Source organism: Elgaria multicarinata, chromosome 7 (genome assembly GCF_023053635.1).
Source record: "Elgaria multicarinata webbii isolate HBS135686 ecotype San Diego chromosome 7, rElgMul1.1.pri, whole genome shotgun sequence".
Lineage (NCBI taxonomy): Eukaryota > Metazoa > Chordata > Lepidosauria > Squamata > Anguidae > Elgaria > Elgaria multicarinata.
The window spans coordinates 84695001-84715048 of record NC_086177.1 but is presented as its reverse complement, the minus strand read 5'-3'; the positions used below and the strand labels follow the sequence as shown (position 1 = coordinate 84715048).

Genomic DNA, 20048 nt, shown 5'->3' with positions numbered 1-20048 from the left:
AAAAGCCTTTTGATTGGTAGCGTTAGGAGCTGTTTGTCTGGAAGTGTCCGAAATTAATCTGCAATGACCTGACATCCCTCTGCTTGCTTAAGACCTTTCCCACTCTGAATTCAAATGGTGCACTCAGCTAACGGAAGAGCATGATCAGAAAATTTCTGTCGATTAATGTCTTTAGCCCTTTGCATATGCTCTCCCTCGGTTCAAGGAACACATGTGGAGGGGGCAGCATGGTGACAGCAGGCCCCGCTCATGACCTATATGTATCCATGAGAACATCTAAAGTGCCTCTCTGCAAACAGGTGTTCTGCAAATGGTCCTTTGCAAATGTTGCACATACAGCTGCATGCATGGAGGCTGTCTAGACATTTTAGGGTACGGTCCTATCGATTATGCCCTCGATGATCATAAATCCCTGAACAGAGGCATTCTTTGTCTCCCTGTCCTCCCAGTTCTGCATGCTTTGCTAGATGGGCTTTTTTGCTCGTCTAACTGGGGTGCTTCAAAGGGGGAGGGAAGGAGGCTGGAGAAGCCTCAGGATAGCTCGTATCCTGGCCTCTCCATTCTCCTCACCTTTCTACCCACTGAAATGCCCCCTTTCCCCCCCTCTGTGAGATCATTTTTCTGACCTTTATAAGAGCACCCCCCCATTCAGTGTATGATATCACTAAGTTGTAAGTTTCAGTACTTCCCGAATTTTTTTTTACTGAGAATTGTTTAAAATGATTGAATAAAGCTGGTGATTTCTTCAAAATAGTTAACTTTTATCAAACTTAGAAATATGTGCAATGTATAGAGTTGCTAAATTTGCTGTAATGGCTCAGAAACTTAAAAGGGTGTTAGTTGAATCAAACATACCAAATTGAACTGATAATGATAATATTTACGTATTTTCCTGTTGCTCCTTCTGTTTATTATCATTTTAATCCTTCTCAAACTTCTGACGTCCTTTCTGATTTCAAAATTTGAAATGCGTTATATAAATTGGCAGTGGTTGTAACAATGAAGGTGTATGCCCACACCTTCCAGAAATGACTAGTAAATTAAAAAGCGCAATCCTACGCATGTTTAGACTGAAAAAAAAGTCCTACAACTTCCAGCATTTTCCAGCCAATGGCTGGCTGAGGAATGCTGGGAGTTGTAGGACTTTTTTTTTCCTGGCTAAACATGCATAGGGTTGGTCCCTCATTGAATGAAAATGGAATGAAGTCTTCAGCAGACTTGAGTACATTATATGCATATATTTAACAAAATGGAATCCTAAGATGGGTATGCAGATAATCATCAAGCGTTCTTTTGGGATGCATCAACAATGTAATTATCTCTTTGCAGAGTGAGCAGTAGATTCGGAGCTATTCTTGCAGACGAAATGGGCTTAGGGAAAACTCTCCAGTGCATTGCTCTCATCTGGACTCTCCTGCGGCAAGGGCCATATGGATGCAAGCCTGTAATGAAACAGGCCCTGATAGTCACTCCTGGGAGTCTGGTGAAGAACTGGGGAAAGGAATTTCAAAAATGGCTGGGAAATGAAAGAATCAAGGTGTTCTTAGTTGATCAGGTAAGGAATAAGCCCCCCTTGCTGTCTATTACCATTTTAGGGACTTAATTGTTATTTGGATGGGCTTCAGTTCTGCTTTTTAATGTTGCAGAGCCTCACTGGCTGGTTTGCTAATTTTTGAAAAGAACATTTATACAGCACTGTGTTAGCACTTCTATTTTGTTTCCTTTTTCAGCCATTTGTTTTCTCATTGTCTTGAGTATCCTTCTCAAATCTTGTCCCCTTCTGACATGCTGGACTTCAACTCTCAACATCCCCAGCCAGCTTGGCCGTCCTGACTGGGGACGATGGGAGGTGAGGTCCAACACTCAGGCTGGGAAAGACTGGCCTTGAGCATTGCTTATTGCTGCTTCACAAGATAGGAGAATACACACACACACACACAAAAGAATATTGGACCTCCTCCAGGTCATGCAGCAAACAATGGTGCAGCAAGGTCATTTTAGAGACTGGACTTCATGACCTTATGGGTCACATTTTAGACTTCCATCTGTATTACTTATGCTGTGAAACAAAATTTCTCTTCTTCCTCTTGATATGTTAGAACAACGCCAATACTGCTTGCCAACCCTGATCTTAAATATCAGGACATGTACAGTTTTACGTTCTAAACTCCTTCAAATCCTTGCAACACCATGGCTACAGGAATAAAATGGCATTTGCTTCTACTGCCCTGGAGCGTTTGCCAGTTGCCCCTGTCTGGGTGGTAATTTGTGGAGGCCTAGGACTTTGGTTCCAAGATCCAGTTCTTATACATACATACATACATACATACATACTGTACATACATTTAATTCAGTGATACAAATCACACACAACAAACAACAACCATAATGTCAAAAAAGAAAAGAAAAAAGAAATTGTTGTCTCCATTAAGACAACAATAAATAATAAATTCTATCAGGAATCATCGCCATTTAGGCTATATAGTATTTATTTATTGATTGCATTTTTATACCCCCAATAGCCAAAGCTCTAGTAGAGGTATCCAGTTCTTGTTATACCACTGGCAGCACAACAATTGGAGGGAAAGACTTTATCACAGGGAGCTTTGAAGTGGAGCAGTTTTCATTTTTTCATTCCTTCACAGCAGCGGAGGCATGGGGAGAGGGTCTCCACGGCGATCCATCCTGCCCCGCTGTTAGTAAGTTGTTACAACTGGGGGGGGGGGGAATGCAGCAGAGTGGTTCCCCCATCTCCCACCCTGGAGTCATTGACTGCTTTGTTGTCAGAGAAGGTGCACCGTTGTTGATGCAGTTTGGGAAGAGACTGGCTAGGAATGTGCCTTAGAGTCAGGCTGCTTATATTACACCCACATAGCTAAGAAGAAGAACCCTGCTAGACTAGGCCAAAGGCCTATATCGTAGAGCATCCTGTTTGCTGCAGGGGCCAACCAGACGTCTTTGGGGAGCCCACAAGCTGGACATGAGGGTGAATAGCTCTCTCCCACTATTGTTACCCAGCATCTGGTATTGCATTTGATCCTAGAGGCAGTATGTAGGCACCAGGTAGCCATTAGCAGTAACTGATGAGCTAATGGGCCATGAATATACCCAATCTCCTTTTAAAGTTATCTAAGCTAGCACCATATTTTGTGGCATTGATCTGGTTTACACGATCATTAGCCATAGTAGGTTGCCGATCCAAGCCCCCACCACCACCACCACAGCAGCTTCTCGTTACATGTGAACCTGGTAAGGCTGGGTTGTTGGGGTGGTTGATAAGCCACCCAAAACCCATGGGCTGTTTTAGGATTGCAGGTGGCTTGTCAAACATCCTAACCACCCACCCTCGCCAGGTGTGCACGTAATGAGATGCTATGGTGCACCCACACTTCACCCCAAATATTCAAAAGGGCAGCAGCTGCCATGACAAGAAGCCCTGTGAGGATATCAACCCATGGGGGCCTCTCATTACATGTGAACCAGGACAGTGAGTTCCATAAATTTACTATGGCCGTTTCTACACCAGCCCAAAAATGCGGGCTGGTCGCGGCCAAGTCCCTGTGCGTCCAAATGATGCACAGGGACTCCCAGGGGTGGGGTGGGGACAAGCATGGGTTTTCCCAAGGGTTAAATAATCCCTGGGAAAACCCAATTCCTCCTGTGGTCTCTGGATCATCTTGAGATCGTGGGAGGTGTGCGGCCACCCGTCCCGGCTTCTTCCCTCTTCCCCATGAGTAGCAGGAATCATCAGAGGGAAGGAGCCAGGACAGGAGTCCAGGGCCATTGGGGGTGGGGAGCAGGGTCGGGGCTTTTTCTTTTTTACCTTCTTTTCGTTGGAGCGCAAGTGCGCTCCAGCTCCTTTTCTTTTTTTAAAAAAAATGGCACCCACAACACGCGCAACGTCCCTCCTCCCTTCCAGGATGTTGTGCGGCCGTGTAGACACAGGGCGACGATCCCGGAATTAGGTAAGTCCGGAATCGCCCCCTCTCCGGCCCTCTACACCTGTAGGTGTAGAAAGGGCCTATGTGTGAGGAAATTAGAGGAAACATACGCATGGGCATGTATTTTAGTTTATTTAAACAGTCAGCGTTATAAATTCTCTTTATGATTTGCAGGATCACAAAGTGGAAGAGTTTATCAATTCCCCCCTTTATCCAGTCCTGATCATTAGTTATGAGATGCTTCTACGCTCCTTGGATCAAATTCAGAAGATAGATTTCAGCCTTGTAATCTGTGATGAGGGACATCGTTTGAAAAACAGCTCCATTAAGACAACCACTGCCCTTGCCGGCCTGTCTTGTGAGAGGAGAATTCTTCTTACTGGTGGGTATCATTCAGCTGCCAGGAGGTGGGCCAGCATGGGGATGAAATGAATGGGTATTATCCAACTATGTCCACCCGCTAGTCCTATTGACTGCAACTAGTCTTCCGTTGCACTAGCAAGTGCTAAGTATGGTTGCACAAGTGTTGGCTTCTACTAGCGCAACTTCATTAGCACGTGCAGGTGGACACTGTTGGATACTACCCGTTGTTTGTTACAGTTAAGGATGTAACCTCAAACAAACAAACAAACAAACCCCAACCCCTCAGGAGAATACATGAAGAATTCATTTAGTGTCCCACAGGCTGTTTATATGCCATATTTACCCCATGGTGGGTACGCAGTGGTGCTGCGTCGGTTATATGACGCAGCTGCCAACTCGCAGCCACCAAAGCTGTGCATTTAAAAAATCAGGAACTTCCCCCGACTTTTTGTTTTGCTGCGAGGTCACCACTGTCTTCCTATTGGTGGTGACCTTGTTTACGCTTTGGGGCGGATGGCAACCACTGACAGGTCACTGGAAGGGCTGAAGGGGGCAGGCAGAGGGCAGGGGGCAGGCCCAATGAGCTGAACGGTCACTGGAAAACCCGTGTTCCTTCCTGCCATGGGGATTAAATGTCCCTTAGCTGTGATGCTGTGGGGTTTTAAGGGAATGCAGGTCTGAAGTGGTGCTGTGAAGACATCCCCCAAATAAGATGTTGAAATCCGATGTCCTGGTGGAAGTGCTGCTCAGCCTACAGTAAATGTAGATGTCATGAGTGATGCAAATGACGAAGAAAATGTAATATAATTCAGCAAAGGAGTCATTTTTCAGGTATAAATACACATTGAGTCATCTTTTCTCTCCCTCAAGGTACTCCGGTACAGAATGATCTGCAGGAATTTTATGCCTTAATAGAGTATGTAAATCCTGGAATACTTGGTCCTTTGTCTGCATACAAAAAAGTGTATGAAGAACCAATTATCAGATCCCGAGAGCCTTCAGCAACAAAGGTGTGTCATCATTAAAAACTGAAATTAGATGTTGTGGTTGGCTGTATTAAAATGAAGAGGTTCCTTAACTACTTGAAGAATAAGCAATCTACTTGCGTGAGATTATACAAAGATGCTTACTTTATTCTTGCATTGTTGTGTGTTGGCATGAAAGGTGAAAATACTGTCCACTAAGTGTGTTCTGTATCTCAGGACCATGAGTGGCATCAGACGGGAAAATTGCAGTTCCCCACTGTTGCTTTCTTTTAGGGATAAAGTTGTACATCTTGCTTAGGATACATTTCAACGCGGCCCGCCTGGCACCAACATTTGGTGCTAGGTCAAGACTTTTCTCCAGGCATTTAGCAGCATATGTTGAGTTTTAATCTCCCCAGATCTATTTTTAAGTCTGGCGGAGAGCTCAAAGTTGTTTTTTAATGGATGTTGTCTTTGTATGCTGTCTGTTTTTACGTTTTTGTGTTTATAAATTTTATATATTGGTTTTTAATGTTTAATGTTTTAATCTTTTGTAAACTGCCCAGAGAACTTCGGCTATGGGGCGGTATAGAAATAATAATAATAATAATAATAATAATAATAATAATAATAATAATATACATATTTTCAGGCTACTATTTCAGGTTCAGGGAATAGGCACTTCCAGAACATGAATGACTTGGGGGATTTCAGCTAAAATGTGCTAGGTGAATTGTTTCCCACTGCAGTCCTCTATAGGAGACAGAAACTACCTTATGGGCCAGAAACTAGCACTCTAATCAAAATACCAGACAGCTACGTGCAAGTAACTGAGAATTGGTTAGTCAGCACAGTGGAGTGCCCATGTAAGGTACTCAAGAGAGCAATGGAGATGAAATCAGAGTTTTTCGTAAATGTTTTATTGAGAAAATATTGCAAAATAGCAATTAAATGGTTAATTGTCGAGGACCTTCCATAGGAAGAGTGAGAAGGAGGGGTTGATCGTGTGTTTGTTGCACAGTCCCTGGCCAATGTTGGTCCCTGGCCGATGGCTGGTTGGCCACTGTGTGAACTGAGTGCTGGACTAGATGGACCCTTGGTCTGATCCATCATGGCACTTCTTATGTTCTTAATTACTATCACTTTGTTCTGTCTGGACACCAGAGAAAGGGCAATGATTCAAGGGTGTAAGGTTGGATACCCAGGCAGAAGTTCACAAACATGGGGAAGGAAAGATGTGGGATGAGAGAACAAGACTCGAAGAAAGTTTGTGTGTCGGGGTGGGGTGAGGGGAGGAAGAGGGACCTTACGGAAGGCAGACAAGAACCAGTGGTGGGTGGCAGTGGAAAATCTATAGCTTGTACAAGCCCATTTGACCACCCCCTTTGTTTTCCTAGGAGGAAATTGACCTGGGAGAGAGAAGGGCAGCAGAGCTCACTCGCCTGACTGGACTCTTCATTCTTAGAAGAACCCAAGATGTCATCAACAAATTTCTCCCTCCTAAAAGCGAGAGCATCCTTTTCTGCCGTCCAACAGCGTTGCAGCTCAATCTCTATCGAAGGCTGCTGAGCTCTCAGGTTGTTAGATCTTGCCTGCAAGGCGGTCTAGAAAACAGCCCACATTTAATCTGTATTGGAGCTCTGAAAAAGCTTTGCAACCATCCCTGTCTTCTCTTCAAGGCAATGAAGGTTTGTGTTTTGAGTTTTGTTTAAACATAGGTTCTTAGACAATCCGTTTGATCGGGAAGCCTGAAATTAAAGCGGTATTTAGGTTTATATTGGGTACAGATTATGATTCAATTTGAAATGTATGCTCTGTTTTTACGCATCCGGTTTCTTCACAATGCGGGCCACAACCATGGGTTGTATCCATTGTTAGTCCTACTGAGAGCAGACCCATTGAAATGACTGGGACTTAAGTTAGACTAACATTGAATACAAATCACTCTCCAGTATTAAAACTACAATAGCATATCAAAAGACTCAATTAAAAAATAGCAAGAATTCATCACAAACATCAATAAATGCAGTATAATCATTCCCACTTGTATCAATGAAACTTAAAAAAACACAACAACTTAGAAGCCTGTTCCTATTATTAATCATCTAGCTAGGAAGCAAAGCACAAAATAAAGGTGCGAGGCAGGAGAGCGTCTAAGATGTACACAAAAAGGGAGGAAAGTCTCAGGATGTTATTTGTTATACAAAAGCACGACACGTTTTGGCCTCTTGTTTTTTAGGCCTTATTCAAGGGGTTGTTATAGACTAGTTGCCATCACAAGACAAATTTTGTTAATAATTTTTGCAGACTTTATAACAAGCCCTTGCAGCATCAAACCAACCAGCTTGGTCCCAACCTCTAAAGTAGAAAACAATTATGGTGACTGCAGAGCCAATAGGTCTCAATTTCAGGCACGCAATGAGAGAAGGACACAAATCAGATAAATACATTGGGTGACAGCCCATCCCCCAGCTCTCACCTGGGCCTTCCTTTCAGTTCTTTCCCCATCTCTTATCCGGGCCACAGACAGGGATGTTGGAGATATCCATTTGGGGGGTGGGGGTGGAGTTTTACGGATGTTCCTAGATTTGGCTCCCTGGACTTCGTTTCATTTCCCACTGCAGCGCCCAATTCGATCTGCAGGAAGTTGGGCCAGTTCATGGCTTTTGCTCATTTCCTCCACGGGTTCTGCAATTTGCACAAATTTCGGAGCAATTTCTGCAAATTTCTTAGCCATGGGTGCAAATGGCTCAGAAATTTGCCCAAATGGCTCGGAAATTTGCCCAAATGGCTCGGAAATTGGCGCAAACGGCTCGGAAATTGGCACAAATTGCAGAGCCTGCAAAAATGTGCAAAAAGTTTCCCGTAGTTAAGTTCAGAAATGCAAAACAGGTTGTACATGGCACTGGGAAACTGGATTTCCCAGCGACGGATATTCCCTAGCTACAGATCTTTAATCTCAAAACATACACCTAAAGAGCATCCTCCTCCCAGGATCAGTGTCAGCAGCTGCAATTGAAGGCATTGTGGAAGGAATGATCGACTGATTTCTCCCCCACTCCTTCAGATGTCCCCGCTGCTGTTGCAGGATGACTGAATCTTCCTTGTCTCTTTTTCCCCTCTGCCTCGAGGCCTCCTTGGCTTGTTACAAACTGCAGCAGCATCTGCTATTGCTGCTGCTACCAGCCGTTCAGCTACGATCTCCAGAGAAATTCCATTACATCAGAAAGTAGCTGCACCTTTTGAAACCTTCAAAAACCTCAGCCCTGGGAAGTATGAAAACAAAATGCTAATCTTTATCAATTCCGTTCCCTACGGACTTTATTATCTCAGCTGACTTCTGCTCTCAGTCTAATCGGGTTTTCCCCTTCCCACCTCCTTTCCTCTCAAACTGCTTAATAAAAGATTTCAAGAGATGCATGCCAGCGGATCGTATCTAGTTCTTTTGCAAAGGAATGTCTCTTCGCCGCTTTGTACTGCCAGTAGAACCCATGGGCGCTTCCAAACGGGGCTTTTTACAGTGTCATCGCTGTGCCTTGTTCGTGGGATTTTACAGGGTTGGGTGGGTGTCCAGACGATGCGGTCTTCAATTTGTAACCTCGCATGTTTTCCCAGAACTTCTTCGGCCTTTTCTCTTAATGCAGATAATCCATTAAGAAAAAAAACAGCAACAGATGCGCAGCTGAAATGTCGGGGACTTACCTTGGCTTTTCCAGCCAGAGCGAGATCAGCCCGTTTGTCTTTGCTCAGAGCCACTCCGGGGGCGTTCCTGGGCGGAAGGCGACCTCCTATTGGTTGCCGGAAGCCACAAAACGGAGAAGAAAGCCAGTGCTGCTTTCCCCCATTAGGACAACTTGCCTCCATCATGCACCCTGGGCTCTGAATGCTAGTAAAACTAAAACTAAAACAATGAAGTAGATCCTGCAAACCTCATTCCTTATTCATGTTGAAGTAGAATTTAACGAAGAAGATTAAAAATAACGATTTTATAGATTGAATAGCAATGTTTATATATACAAATACAAAGCATTCTATCACATGTGCAAAAACACAATCAATCCATCGGTCAATTCAACAAAGAATGCTCAGTAAAGTTGTTTCCATTGGCCAGACGCGTTTCGACGAAAGGCCCTCCTCACTGGCCTATGAGCAAAGCTGGTTGGAGCCAAGGACTGTTTTTGTTGTTGTTATTGGGACTGACTTTACAGGTTTCAAATAGTAAAGGAAATAAACGAAATCAAGTGTCACTTCCCACTGTGTAGTTCCAATCACTTCCTGCGAATGATTGGAACTACACCGTGGGAAGTGACACTTGATTTCGTTTATTTCCTTTACTTCATAGGCCAGTGAGGAGGGCCTTGCGTCGAAACGCGTCTGGCCAATGGAAACAACTTTACTGAGCATTCTTTGTTGAATCGTCCGATGGATTGATTGTGTTTTTGCACATGTGATAGAATGCTTTGTGTGTGTGTGTATATATATATATATATATATATATATATATATATTTAAACATTGCTATTCAATCTATAAAATCACTATTTTTTATCTTCTTCCTTAACTTCTTTGTCGTCTATTGTATTCTGTTAGGTTAAGGGTAACACTTTTTTGTTACAGAAGTAGAAACTGACCCAGCACTGGCTCTACTTTCTATTTTCAGGAATGCCAATAGAAACATTATTCCCAAAGCTCTAGTCACCCACTTGCTGGTTGCAGCCAGGTGGGAAATTGCCCACTTTTGGGAAAGCGACAGACCTTTTGACCATCAACACTGGTTTGATAAGATTTGGTAACTAGCTTTAAATGATAAGTTGACTCAGCATAGCAGGTTAGCAAGAGAGGAAATAACATCAGACACATTTTTGGAAAACTGGTTGGACTTTTTCTCATTTATTAATACGAATCCTGGCGATCCTAGACCTCCAATGACTCAGGAACCCTTCTGGTCAGAGGTTCTAACTTAACCTGCATCGTTTTCTGTACAAGAAAGTATAGATTTGGTTAAGATTTCTATATTTACTAAGTGCTTATTGAAGATATGAACACCCATGCTGTTTTATAGTGGTGCTGTGGGAACATTCGTATTGTTCAGTGTTTTCTTTTACTCTCTGTGTTTAATGTATTTGTCCTTACTTGAAAATCAATAAAAAATAGTGTATAATATGTGGCAGAACTTGCGAAATGATGATTTCTTCATTAGAATCTTTGTTGTGGCCATTGCATTTTGTGTAGATTGTCTGTGTATCTTGGGCAACTCTAGTTCAAAGATTTACATTTTTTATGCATATCTTAGCAAAGACACGGGGCTATCACATATGGAACCCATATTTATATCTCACGAGAGCCGCTCCACGTCTCAGAATTTCTGTTTTTCACAGGAGAAAGAGTGTGATCCCACAGGTGATGAGCAAGAGAGACAGAACGTCTATGAGGGGTTGCTTGATATTTTCCCTCAAGGCTATACTCCAACCGATTTCTCCCAGACCGACTCTGGGAAGCTGAAGGTGTTCACGCAGCTGCTGGCAGCAATCCATGAACTCAGCCCTTCCGAAAGGTAGGGAAGAGGTTTGACCGGCTTTTCTTTCTGAGTGCGCTTGAACCTTTTGATTTAAGCCGCGTTCCCTCAAATGACTTCAACCCTTTTCAAACATTCCCAGCACCTGCATGGGTAGTTATTTAATGTTCCCATTAAATGTTCCCATGGGTAGTTATTTAATGTTCCCATTAAATATTTATTTAAATAATAAATATCAACAACAACAAATAAGAAATTACCATAAACCCTATGTATAAAAATATTTTTAAAGGAATGGTAGGATAAAAATGATCACCAAGATATCCGTGTTCCTCATTTATTTATTTATTTATTTATTTTAAAAAAGACCTTTTATCCTGCCTTTCTCAAAAAATGAAACGAGACAGCTCACAGCAAAGAAATCAAACAATAAAAACTGCAAAGCAATGAACACCCAGATTAAACTTTCAGGAATATACATGAAAATAACACCAGGAGTAAAAACTTTGGCAGGAGTTCTGGCAGTATATTCTAATATGTCCTGTTCTTAAGAACATAAGAGCATAAGGAGAGCCATACCTGGATCAGACCAAGGGTCCGTCTAGTCCAGCACTTTGTTCACACAGTGCTCAACCAGCCATCGGCCAGGGATGAACAAGCAGGACATGGTGCAACAGCAGCCTCCCGCCCATGTTCCCCAGCAAACTGTTCCATAAAAATGACTTTATTTACTACTCACCTGTGAGCTCTTTCCTGTAGAGATAGCTTTTCTGCCTTTCCAGTGTGTTCTGTTTAGAGAAGCATTTAGGCTGCAATCTTATACGTAGTTACCTGGGAGTAAGCCCTAAGGAACCTAATAGGACTTACTTCTGAGTAGATATGCATTGGCTTGCACTGTCAGGCTGCAATCCTGGACCTTCTTACCTGGAAGTAAATCCCATTGAACGGAATAGAATTTACTTCTCAGTAGGAATGTCTAGGATTTCACTGTTAGCAGCTTGCAATTGCTGTTTTATGAGACAAAGTTTGGAAAAATCTCCAAGCATTGGGCTTTGTTGGCATGTCCCCTACAGCGTGTACTGAGCCATTTTACTTTGACATTTTAAACTCATTCCCTCTGTGTTGCAATTCTGATGAAGTATAGTTACAACATTGGATGTTCAGTGTGTGGAGTCCAAAACGAAATAATTTCTAGAAATATCTTCTCTATTTACGAATGGGAAGATTGTCTGTAATTTTATATTTGAAGCATGCCATCTTATATGTACATTGTTGCAATACTTTACCATACATCATGTACCTTATGTACACATTGTGATGATGAAAAAAGTGTTGATTTGCTCAGGCTTTTATTTTGTTGTTTATTTGTTCAGTCGTTTCCGACTCTTCGTGACTTCATGGACCAGCCCACGCCAGAGCTTTCTGTCGGCCGTTGCCACCCCCAGCTCCCCTAAGGTCAAGTCTGTCACCTCCAGAATATCATCCATCCATCTTGCCCTTGATCAGCCCCTCTTCCTTTTGCCTTCCACTTTCCCTAGCATCAGCCTCTTCTCCAGGGTATCCTGTCTTCTCATTATGTGGCCAAAGTACTTCAGTTTTGCCTTTAATACCATTCCCTCAAGTGAGCAGTCTGGCTTTATTTCCTGGAGTCTGGACTGGTTTGATCTTCTTGCAGTCCACGGCACTCCCAGAATTTTCCTCCAACACCACAGTTCAAAAGCATCTATCGTCCTTTGCTCAGCTTTCCTTATGGTCCAGCTCTCGCAGCCATAGGTTACTACGGGGAATACCATTGCTTTAACTATGCGGACCTTTGTTGTCAGTGTGGTGTCTCTGCTCTTAACTATTTTATCAAGATTTGTCATTGCAGGCTTTTATAACCTGCCTTTTTGCTATCTGTCTGTCTGTGTATTTATTTATTCATTCATTTATTGACTAACTGTTTATATAGCTTCCTCTTAACAGAAGTTCTCTGAGTGGCTCACAAGACAGGTACACCATTCCAACACAATATAATACATATAAAGCATATAACAACAATATAAAACAACAAAAACAAAAATACTAAAAACTAAGATGCAATTAAATGTTCTTATCAACATTACATTGAAGCTCAGGGGTTTTCAGCCTTGGTAGACTCATGGCAATGGTGGGTCACAATCAGCTTCTGAACATTTCATGATTTATCCCACATATTGCAGATGGGAAGCCTGAGGGAGAGGGATTGCTGAAGGCTACCCAACAAGTTCATGGAAGAGGCAAGATTTGAACCAGGGACTTCCTGATTCATAGTTCTGTCTCTTCACTACTATGATAGACCAGTTCCTGGTGCATGATAAATAAAAAGTAGTAGTAGTAGTTCTTGCTCTTGGTTTTCTTTAATGACAAACCAACCTGGGATAATGTGTGAGATATGTGTGTTGACCCTGTTCAGACAATACACTAAGCCATGATGGTCAAGAGTTTTGAGCTAACCATGATGGCTTAGCGTGTCATGTGAACGGTGTTTTTCCTAACCATGGTGGCTACATAACCATGGTCACTAACCACTTGCTGCAAAAGGGTTAGCAACTCTATCCGTGGCTTAGCATGTTGTCTGAACAGCCCCATTGTGTGTGTATAAGATTTATTTTCAACAAACATGGAGGATCTTGATTGCCAGTAACAAGTTTTCCGTATTCTGATTGACAGAGTTGTTGTGGTATCTAATTACACACAGACACTGAATTTATTACAAGAGGTGTGTATACGTTACGGCTATTCCTATACAAGACTTGATGGCAACACTCCTGTCTCCCAGCGACAACAGATCGTTGATGGTTTTAATAGTAAATTCTGCCCAGCTTTTATCTTTTTGCTGAGTTCGAAGGCTGGCGGTGTGGGTCTGAACCTGGTCGGAGCGTCCCATTTGATCCTATATGATATTGATTGGAATCCAGCCACTGATATTCAGGTTTGTGGCAATTCTTTAATGTCAGGACTGAAAAAGCCTTTAGCGACAGTCACCATTAGCTGCAGCCCTTTAATGATGCAGATCCTTTGTTCAAAGTTGCATTCAGATCAAGTAATCATATATGCTGTGCTCTGGGTGCGCTCAACCTATTGACTAAAAGAGGAATGCCAGTGAAATTATTTATTTATTTATTTATTTATTTATTTATTACATTTTTATACCGCCCAATAGCCGAAGCTCTCTGGGCGGTTCACAAAATTAGTATGTTTCTGTTGCAAAGGTTTCACTTATATTCTCACAGGAGATTGCAAATGTGATATTCAAAGTCCAATCAGACAGACAAATGTTCCCCTGCCAAGGATCACATGAGAGTTACTTTATGAATAGGTGGTTGAATAGGGGCATAACCCCATTTTGGATCAGTTTGAAGAGGCTACAATAAATGGAGAAATTATTGAACGGACTTGTGCGGGCAATTAAACCACCTGAAATACTGAAACAATTTCCAGAGCGTAGGTGTCTTAGTCTGTTGCAGCAAAAACAACAGACACCTTAAAGACTAGCAAATTCATTCTCACATAGGCTTTTGTGGATTATAGTCCACTTCATTAGATGCATGGAGTATTATGGAGGGTTTCAGGTTTATACACAGTTCATGTGGTGGTGGGGAATTTCACCTTCTGCATTTGATTTCCTTCTGACCTCAGTGACCTCTCCCCCAATATGTACTGTATAGATACCTGAAACTCTCCATAATACTCCATGCATCTGATGAAGTGGGCCACAGTCCACGGAAGCTTATGCGAGAATGGATTCGTTAGTCTTTAAAGTGCCTTGAGATCCTTGGTTGGTTTTGCTGAAAAACTGAGTGATTCCTTGCATTCATGGCCTGAGACATGCTTTGAAGTAGGCCATCAATTGCTGCCATTGTTCATTCCATTGGGTATCATTAGCTTCTCATTTGTCATCAGTATGAGAAATTCCAAGGGGCAAGCTGAGCCCTGCTGCTTTGGGTTGGGCATGCCCAGTAGGATTTTTAACCCCACCCTGCAGTATCTGAACAGAAAACCCCGTCCCATTCCCTTGCAGTGTCAGATCAGGAGCTAGTTTTAAAAATCCCATCCATTTCAAGGGCGGTTGATTGAAAACGGAAGAAGAATCCTTCTGGGTCAGACCAAATGCCTTGCTTTCTTCCGTGGCCAAGCAGGTTTGCCCAGGAAGCCCATGAGCAGGACATGAAGGCGGTAGCACTTGCCCCACTCTTGCTGTTTCGGTGGCGTTCTGTCCTTAAACATGGAAGCTCTATATTGGCAACATATAAGAGCCAGTGTGGTGTAGTGGCTAGAGTGTCGGACTGGGAGTTGGGAGACTCAGGTTCTAGTCCCCGCTCGGCCATGGAAACCCACTGGGTGACTTTGGGCCAGTCACAAACTCTCAGCCCAACCCACCTCACAAGGTTGTTGTTGTGAGGGTAAAGTGGAGAGGAGGAGGATTATGTTCCTTGCAGGAAAAAAGGCGGGATATAAATGCAATAAAAAATAAATTAAAAATAATCATGGCTAATAGCCTTCAGTAGCTGTGATGGACAAAGGGGTGTGATTTACGGACCTCTTAATGTAAATGCTTAGTGTCTCTAATTTTAATTCTTTGTATTAAAATGAACATTTTCATATTTGTGGGCACCTTCTAAAGAAAAGCTTTTTAGTATCTTTTTCTATTTTACTTCTTTGTGCCGTAAAGTTTGTGTGTGCTTACCTGTATTGCATCTGTAAAGTTGATATGACCATGATGGTTGAAACAACAGATAAACAAAAGCAAAGGGGGTGTGGGGATGGGCTTCCTGTTTGAAAAATGCCAGCTCAAAGCCCCTTGGAGCATGGAGCTAGTTTGATCCTGGGCACGGTGTTTTCATAGGCACAGGTTGCCAGCTGGGCTTCTGTTTGCCCTTTGGGAACCCTGCCATCACGCTAGCAACAACAGCTGTCCAACGGCACCTGCTTGCTATCGGTGGATTTGTGCAGATGGCACCAAGTAGAACCAACCTGTCGATAGCAGTGCTAGCTACAAGGAAAAGCAGAGGAGCACTAACTGTTCTTCTTATCAGCAGATCCTGGCTGGAACCCCCAAAATGGTGCAGCTAATTCTGCACGCCCATGCCATGTAGCAAACTTCTTTTCAGACCGAGGGTTGGGGCCTACTGTTCAAAGAAGTAAAAACAAACTGACACTGAGCATGCCCAAGCTATGCACATCTAAAATTGCCCTTTGGATCCCAGCCATTACTTGGCATGTGTGCACAGGGAGGCACGCGCACACATTCTATAAAAGTCAACAACTGCTGTTTTTCTCTGTAATTTAATGGAAGGTGAACTTGCTGGTGATCTACTATCAGGAGGAAAGCAGTTAATTTGAAAATTAGATGCGTGTGAAAAACAATGGCTGTGATCCCATGGAGTCTGGCCTTCCCATAGTTTGCTGGGAAAGGGGTTGATAGTTGAAGGGGGCAGGGGGGGGGATAGTAAAGACGCTACCATCAAACCAAAGGGGGAAAGGCAAATGCTTAGCTCTACGTACCTTAAGCCATCTTGGGAGTCTATCCTCTGAGTGCCCCCCCAGAAAGAAAGTGAGGTGGCTACAAAAGACAGGGCCTTCTCACTTGTGGCACCCTGTTTATGGAATACCCTCCCCAAGGAGGCTCGCCTAGTGCCACACTGTTAGGTTTTTGGTGCCAGGCAAAGACCTTTCTCTTCTCTGAGGCATTTTAGATTCATGTTATTGTTTTTTAAAACCTGTTTTAATGAACTCTTCCTAAGTCTCAGCACCTATGTAGACTTGGCATCAAAAGTTTATGTGATGCGGGAGCTTCTTAATTGGAGCTCCATCTACTGGAGCTCCCAAGGTCTCCTTTTTCTTGTTCAAAATGTGGCATAGGCGTGAGCAAGGGGTGTGCTGGGTATGCCCGGGCACACCCTGATGTCTCAAGCAGTAAGTGCTGAATTGAGGGGGGCATTGAGTAGATCCAGACATAGCTGGAATGGCCCTCTGGCTGTACTCCAGCTGCTTCACCACCACGCCGAAGAACCGCTCGCTCTGTGAGAGCATCAATGCTCCTGGCAGCAGGAATGAAAAGGCCACTGTGCCACCACAAAGCCCCACCAATGCTGGGGCTTGAGGAGCGTTTCCTCATCCCCATCCCGCAATGGCTTTCCTATGGTCAGGCAGGCCGAACGCATCAGGGTCTATACAGTGGCAGCCAAAATTGTGGGCACTTTTTGGAATTTTCATGTTTTGCAACTTTGCATGCTTATAGAAAATGTTCTGTTTCACGAAATTCAAATGTTTATATATCAATTGAAAGAGAATTTAATGCTGAATTCAATACAAAAAACAGAATGCCAATATCTGCAGTACAAAAATGGTTATGCTTACTTTAGTCTAAAAACAAACACAGGTGTGATTGAGTGAAGAAGCGGATTGGAATTGCAAACCCGACTGGCCAATCACAGTCCTTGTTCTGGGGACCAATCACATGGCAATAGCTGCGATACGTCATGTTTCAAGTTGGGGAAAGTCAGTTTTGCTGTTTGTTCTGTAACTGAAGCGCAATTGGAGATTGTGTGAATATTTGAAGTATTTCTCAAAATAAAAGTGTACGTAGGCACATCATAAACAGAGCAATGGCACCAAAGAAAAGAGTTGATTGGACACCCAGGAGAAGAAGCAGGATTGTTGCATTATGTGAATCAGGTCTCTCAACTGATATGTAAACATTTGAATTTCGTGAAACAGAACATTTTCTATAAGCATGCAAAGTTGCAGAAACATGAAAATTTCAAAAAGTGTCCCCAATTTTGGCCACCACTGTAGTGTTTAATAAACAGATGAATAAAAACAATGTTCTTTATTACTGAGTATTCAATAAATGTTCGTCTTTAAAAAGAAAATCCCTGGCTGCACAGCCTAATGAAATGTTCTGTGCACGCCTATGAGCTATGGGAAAGCCAGATTTTGATTGGGCCGTGACACTGGGGTAAGTTGTGTGTGTGTGCAGATTGCTTGATACAAATCACTCCCTTTCCCTGAAGCTCCTATTAGCTGTGGACTGTATGTTCCATTGCAGTACAGCAATGGAATCAGTTACCTAGGGAGGTTGTGGGCTCTCCCACACTAGAGGCCTTCAAGAGGCAGCTGTACAAGCATCTGTCGGGGATGCTTTAGGGTGGATTCCTGCATTGAGCAGGGGATTGGACTCGATGGCCTTGTAGGCCCCTTCCAACTCTGCTATTCTATGATTCTATGATTCTTCATGGAGAGGCGGCGATTCTCTTCAGGCAATTAGGGAAGGGAGTGAAGACTTGGCTGCCCTATTCCCTGGCTTTCATCCAAATCCCCCCTCCCAGGAGGCCCCAATCACCATGCTCCCACATCACATGTAGTTTTCGCCCTTATTTAAGAATAAGCCCCATTGGACTCAGCAGGCCTTACTTCTAAGCAGACATGCAAAGGAGTAAGTTGCAGCTGTTTTTCTTTCCAAACTCAGGGGGCTCACAGATAAAAACAGGAGTTGAGTCCTAAAGAGAACCGCCAACCAAATATTGGGAAATGAAAGTAAGTACTCAAAAAATGGCGACACGCAGCTGCTCAGCGCAACGGGTGGAATGGCTTGCCCAATGAGCGTTATCTTCTCGTTCTCTTGTAGGCAATGGCCAGAGTGTGGAGAGATGGACAGAGGCGTACGGTGCATATTTACAGGCTGCTAACGACAGGTCTGCCACATTATAATTGTAAATGCTGTTTGAATTTGATTAGTACAACTTTCCGCAGCCTGATGCCCTCCAGATGTGGTGGCTGACAACTCCCATCATCCCCAGCCAGATGATGGGAGCTGTCAGCCACCACATCTGGAGGGCACCAGGTTGAGGAGGACCTGGTTTGGTCTGAAACAACTTTGGATGCACCATTCTTAAGAGCCAGGGGGCTATTTTTTGTGGGCGACTATTTCAGCCCATGGTTTCCAGAAATGTTTTAGTGAATAGGCTTTCTTCAATGCAGGCACAATAGAAGAGAAAATCTATCAGAGGCAGATCAGTAAGCAAGGCCTCTCGGGGGCTGTTGTAGACTTTTCCAAGGGATCAGAACACATCCGTTTTTCTGTTGAAGAACTTAGAAATCTCTTTATACTGCATGAAGATTCCACCTCCGTCACCCACGATCTGCTGGAGTGTCAGTGTATGGGCAAGAAAGAGGCTCAAGGTGAGTTTTGGTTTTCTTTTGTTTCCTGGTTTCTCTCAAGCACCGGTGTACAATTTCAGATCTAACTGTGCCTTTTGTTTCTACCTATTTGGGAGAAACCGTGATTGGTACTAAATTTCAGTACTGTTTGGATTTACGTAAACAGCAAATTGCCTCTCTAGGGGGGTATCTGTACTATGACACCTTGACGATGCGATCCCCCGCTCTTGCGCTCCTGTGGGGTTGTCCCCACGGCAAGGAGCTAGCGTGGGGTTTGCAAGGAACCCTGGGTGCCACCGCTCCATGCTCTGCTGCATCACCCCAGGTGCGCCTGTTTCCCCCCCACCTGGGGCTTCTTTCTCCCGCGGCCACTAGGCAGAAGTGTTTCTTTCTCCCAACAGTGCCAGAGGAAGCGCTCGGAGGTGTTCCAGCAGTCGTTCGGCTTGCTGGCCTGACCCCTCCACCCGATCCGGGCCGATGGCAACCAATCAAGGATCGCCATGGGCCTGGCCACGCCTCCGCTGCAACTTCGGAGCAAGGCAACAGACGCAGATGCACCAACATTGCCTTGTTCCACAGAAAAAAGTCGGGGCAAGTCCCTGACTTTTTTTAATTTGGAGCTTCAAGGGACAGCCCTGGGATGGCTCTGCAATGGCTGCTGCGTCGTATAAATGACCTAGTGTCACTGCAGAGCCATCCCGGGACTTTTTCCACATTTAGACGGCCCTGAGGTTACCTTTTTAGCTATGCCTTTTTGTGCAATTTTTTTTTTACCTGGTTTCAACCATAATCATAGGGGAGAGATTCAAGACATGTTGCGTGGCTAACCTATGGCAGGGACAGAGAACCTCAGGCCTGGGGGCGGGACTAAATCTGACCTTCCTGGGGTCCCAATCCGATCCTCCAGGCTTCGCCAGATGCCCACTCCTCCTTCATAGGAAGCTGCCTTCTTCTGGGTCAGACTATTGGACCATCTAGCACCAGTATTGTCAACACTGACAGGTCTCCAGGATTTGGGTCAGGATCCTTACTCAGCTGGAGATAGCAGGGATTGAACACGGGCTCTTCTGCCAACAAAGA

At 43.8% G+C, this 20048-nt stretch overlaps 1 protein-coding gene across 2 annotated transcripts in view; it reads left to right on the top strand.

The window, feature by feature from the left end:
- The window catches only part of RAD54B (RAD54 homolog B), a 61670-nt gene that overhangs the window by 38944 nt on the left and 2678 nt on the right, over nucleotides 1-20048 (top strand). For both annotated transcript variants that reach the window (XM_063130953.1, XM_063130954.1), the window contains 8 exons: nucleotides 1330-1555; nucleotides 4116-4323; nucleotides 5175-5314; nucleotides 6667-6957; nucleotides 10648-10823; nucleotides 13476-13737; nucleotides 18436-18502; nucleotides 18789-18989. In XM_063130953.1, coding sequence (XP_062987023.1) covers nucleotides 1330-1555; nucleotides 4116-4323; nucleotides 5175-5314; nucleotides 6667-6957; nucleotides 10648-10823; nucleotides 13476-13737; nucleotides 18436-18502; nucleotides 18789-18989 — 1571 coding nt within the window. The remainder of the gene's footprint in view (nucleotides 1-1329; nucleotides 1556-4115; nucleotides 4324-5174; nucleotides 5315-6666; nucleotides 6958-10647; nucleotides 10824-13475; nucleotides 13738-18435; nucleotides 18503-18788; nucleotides 18990-20048) is intronic.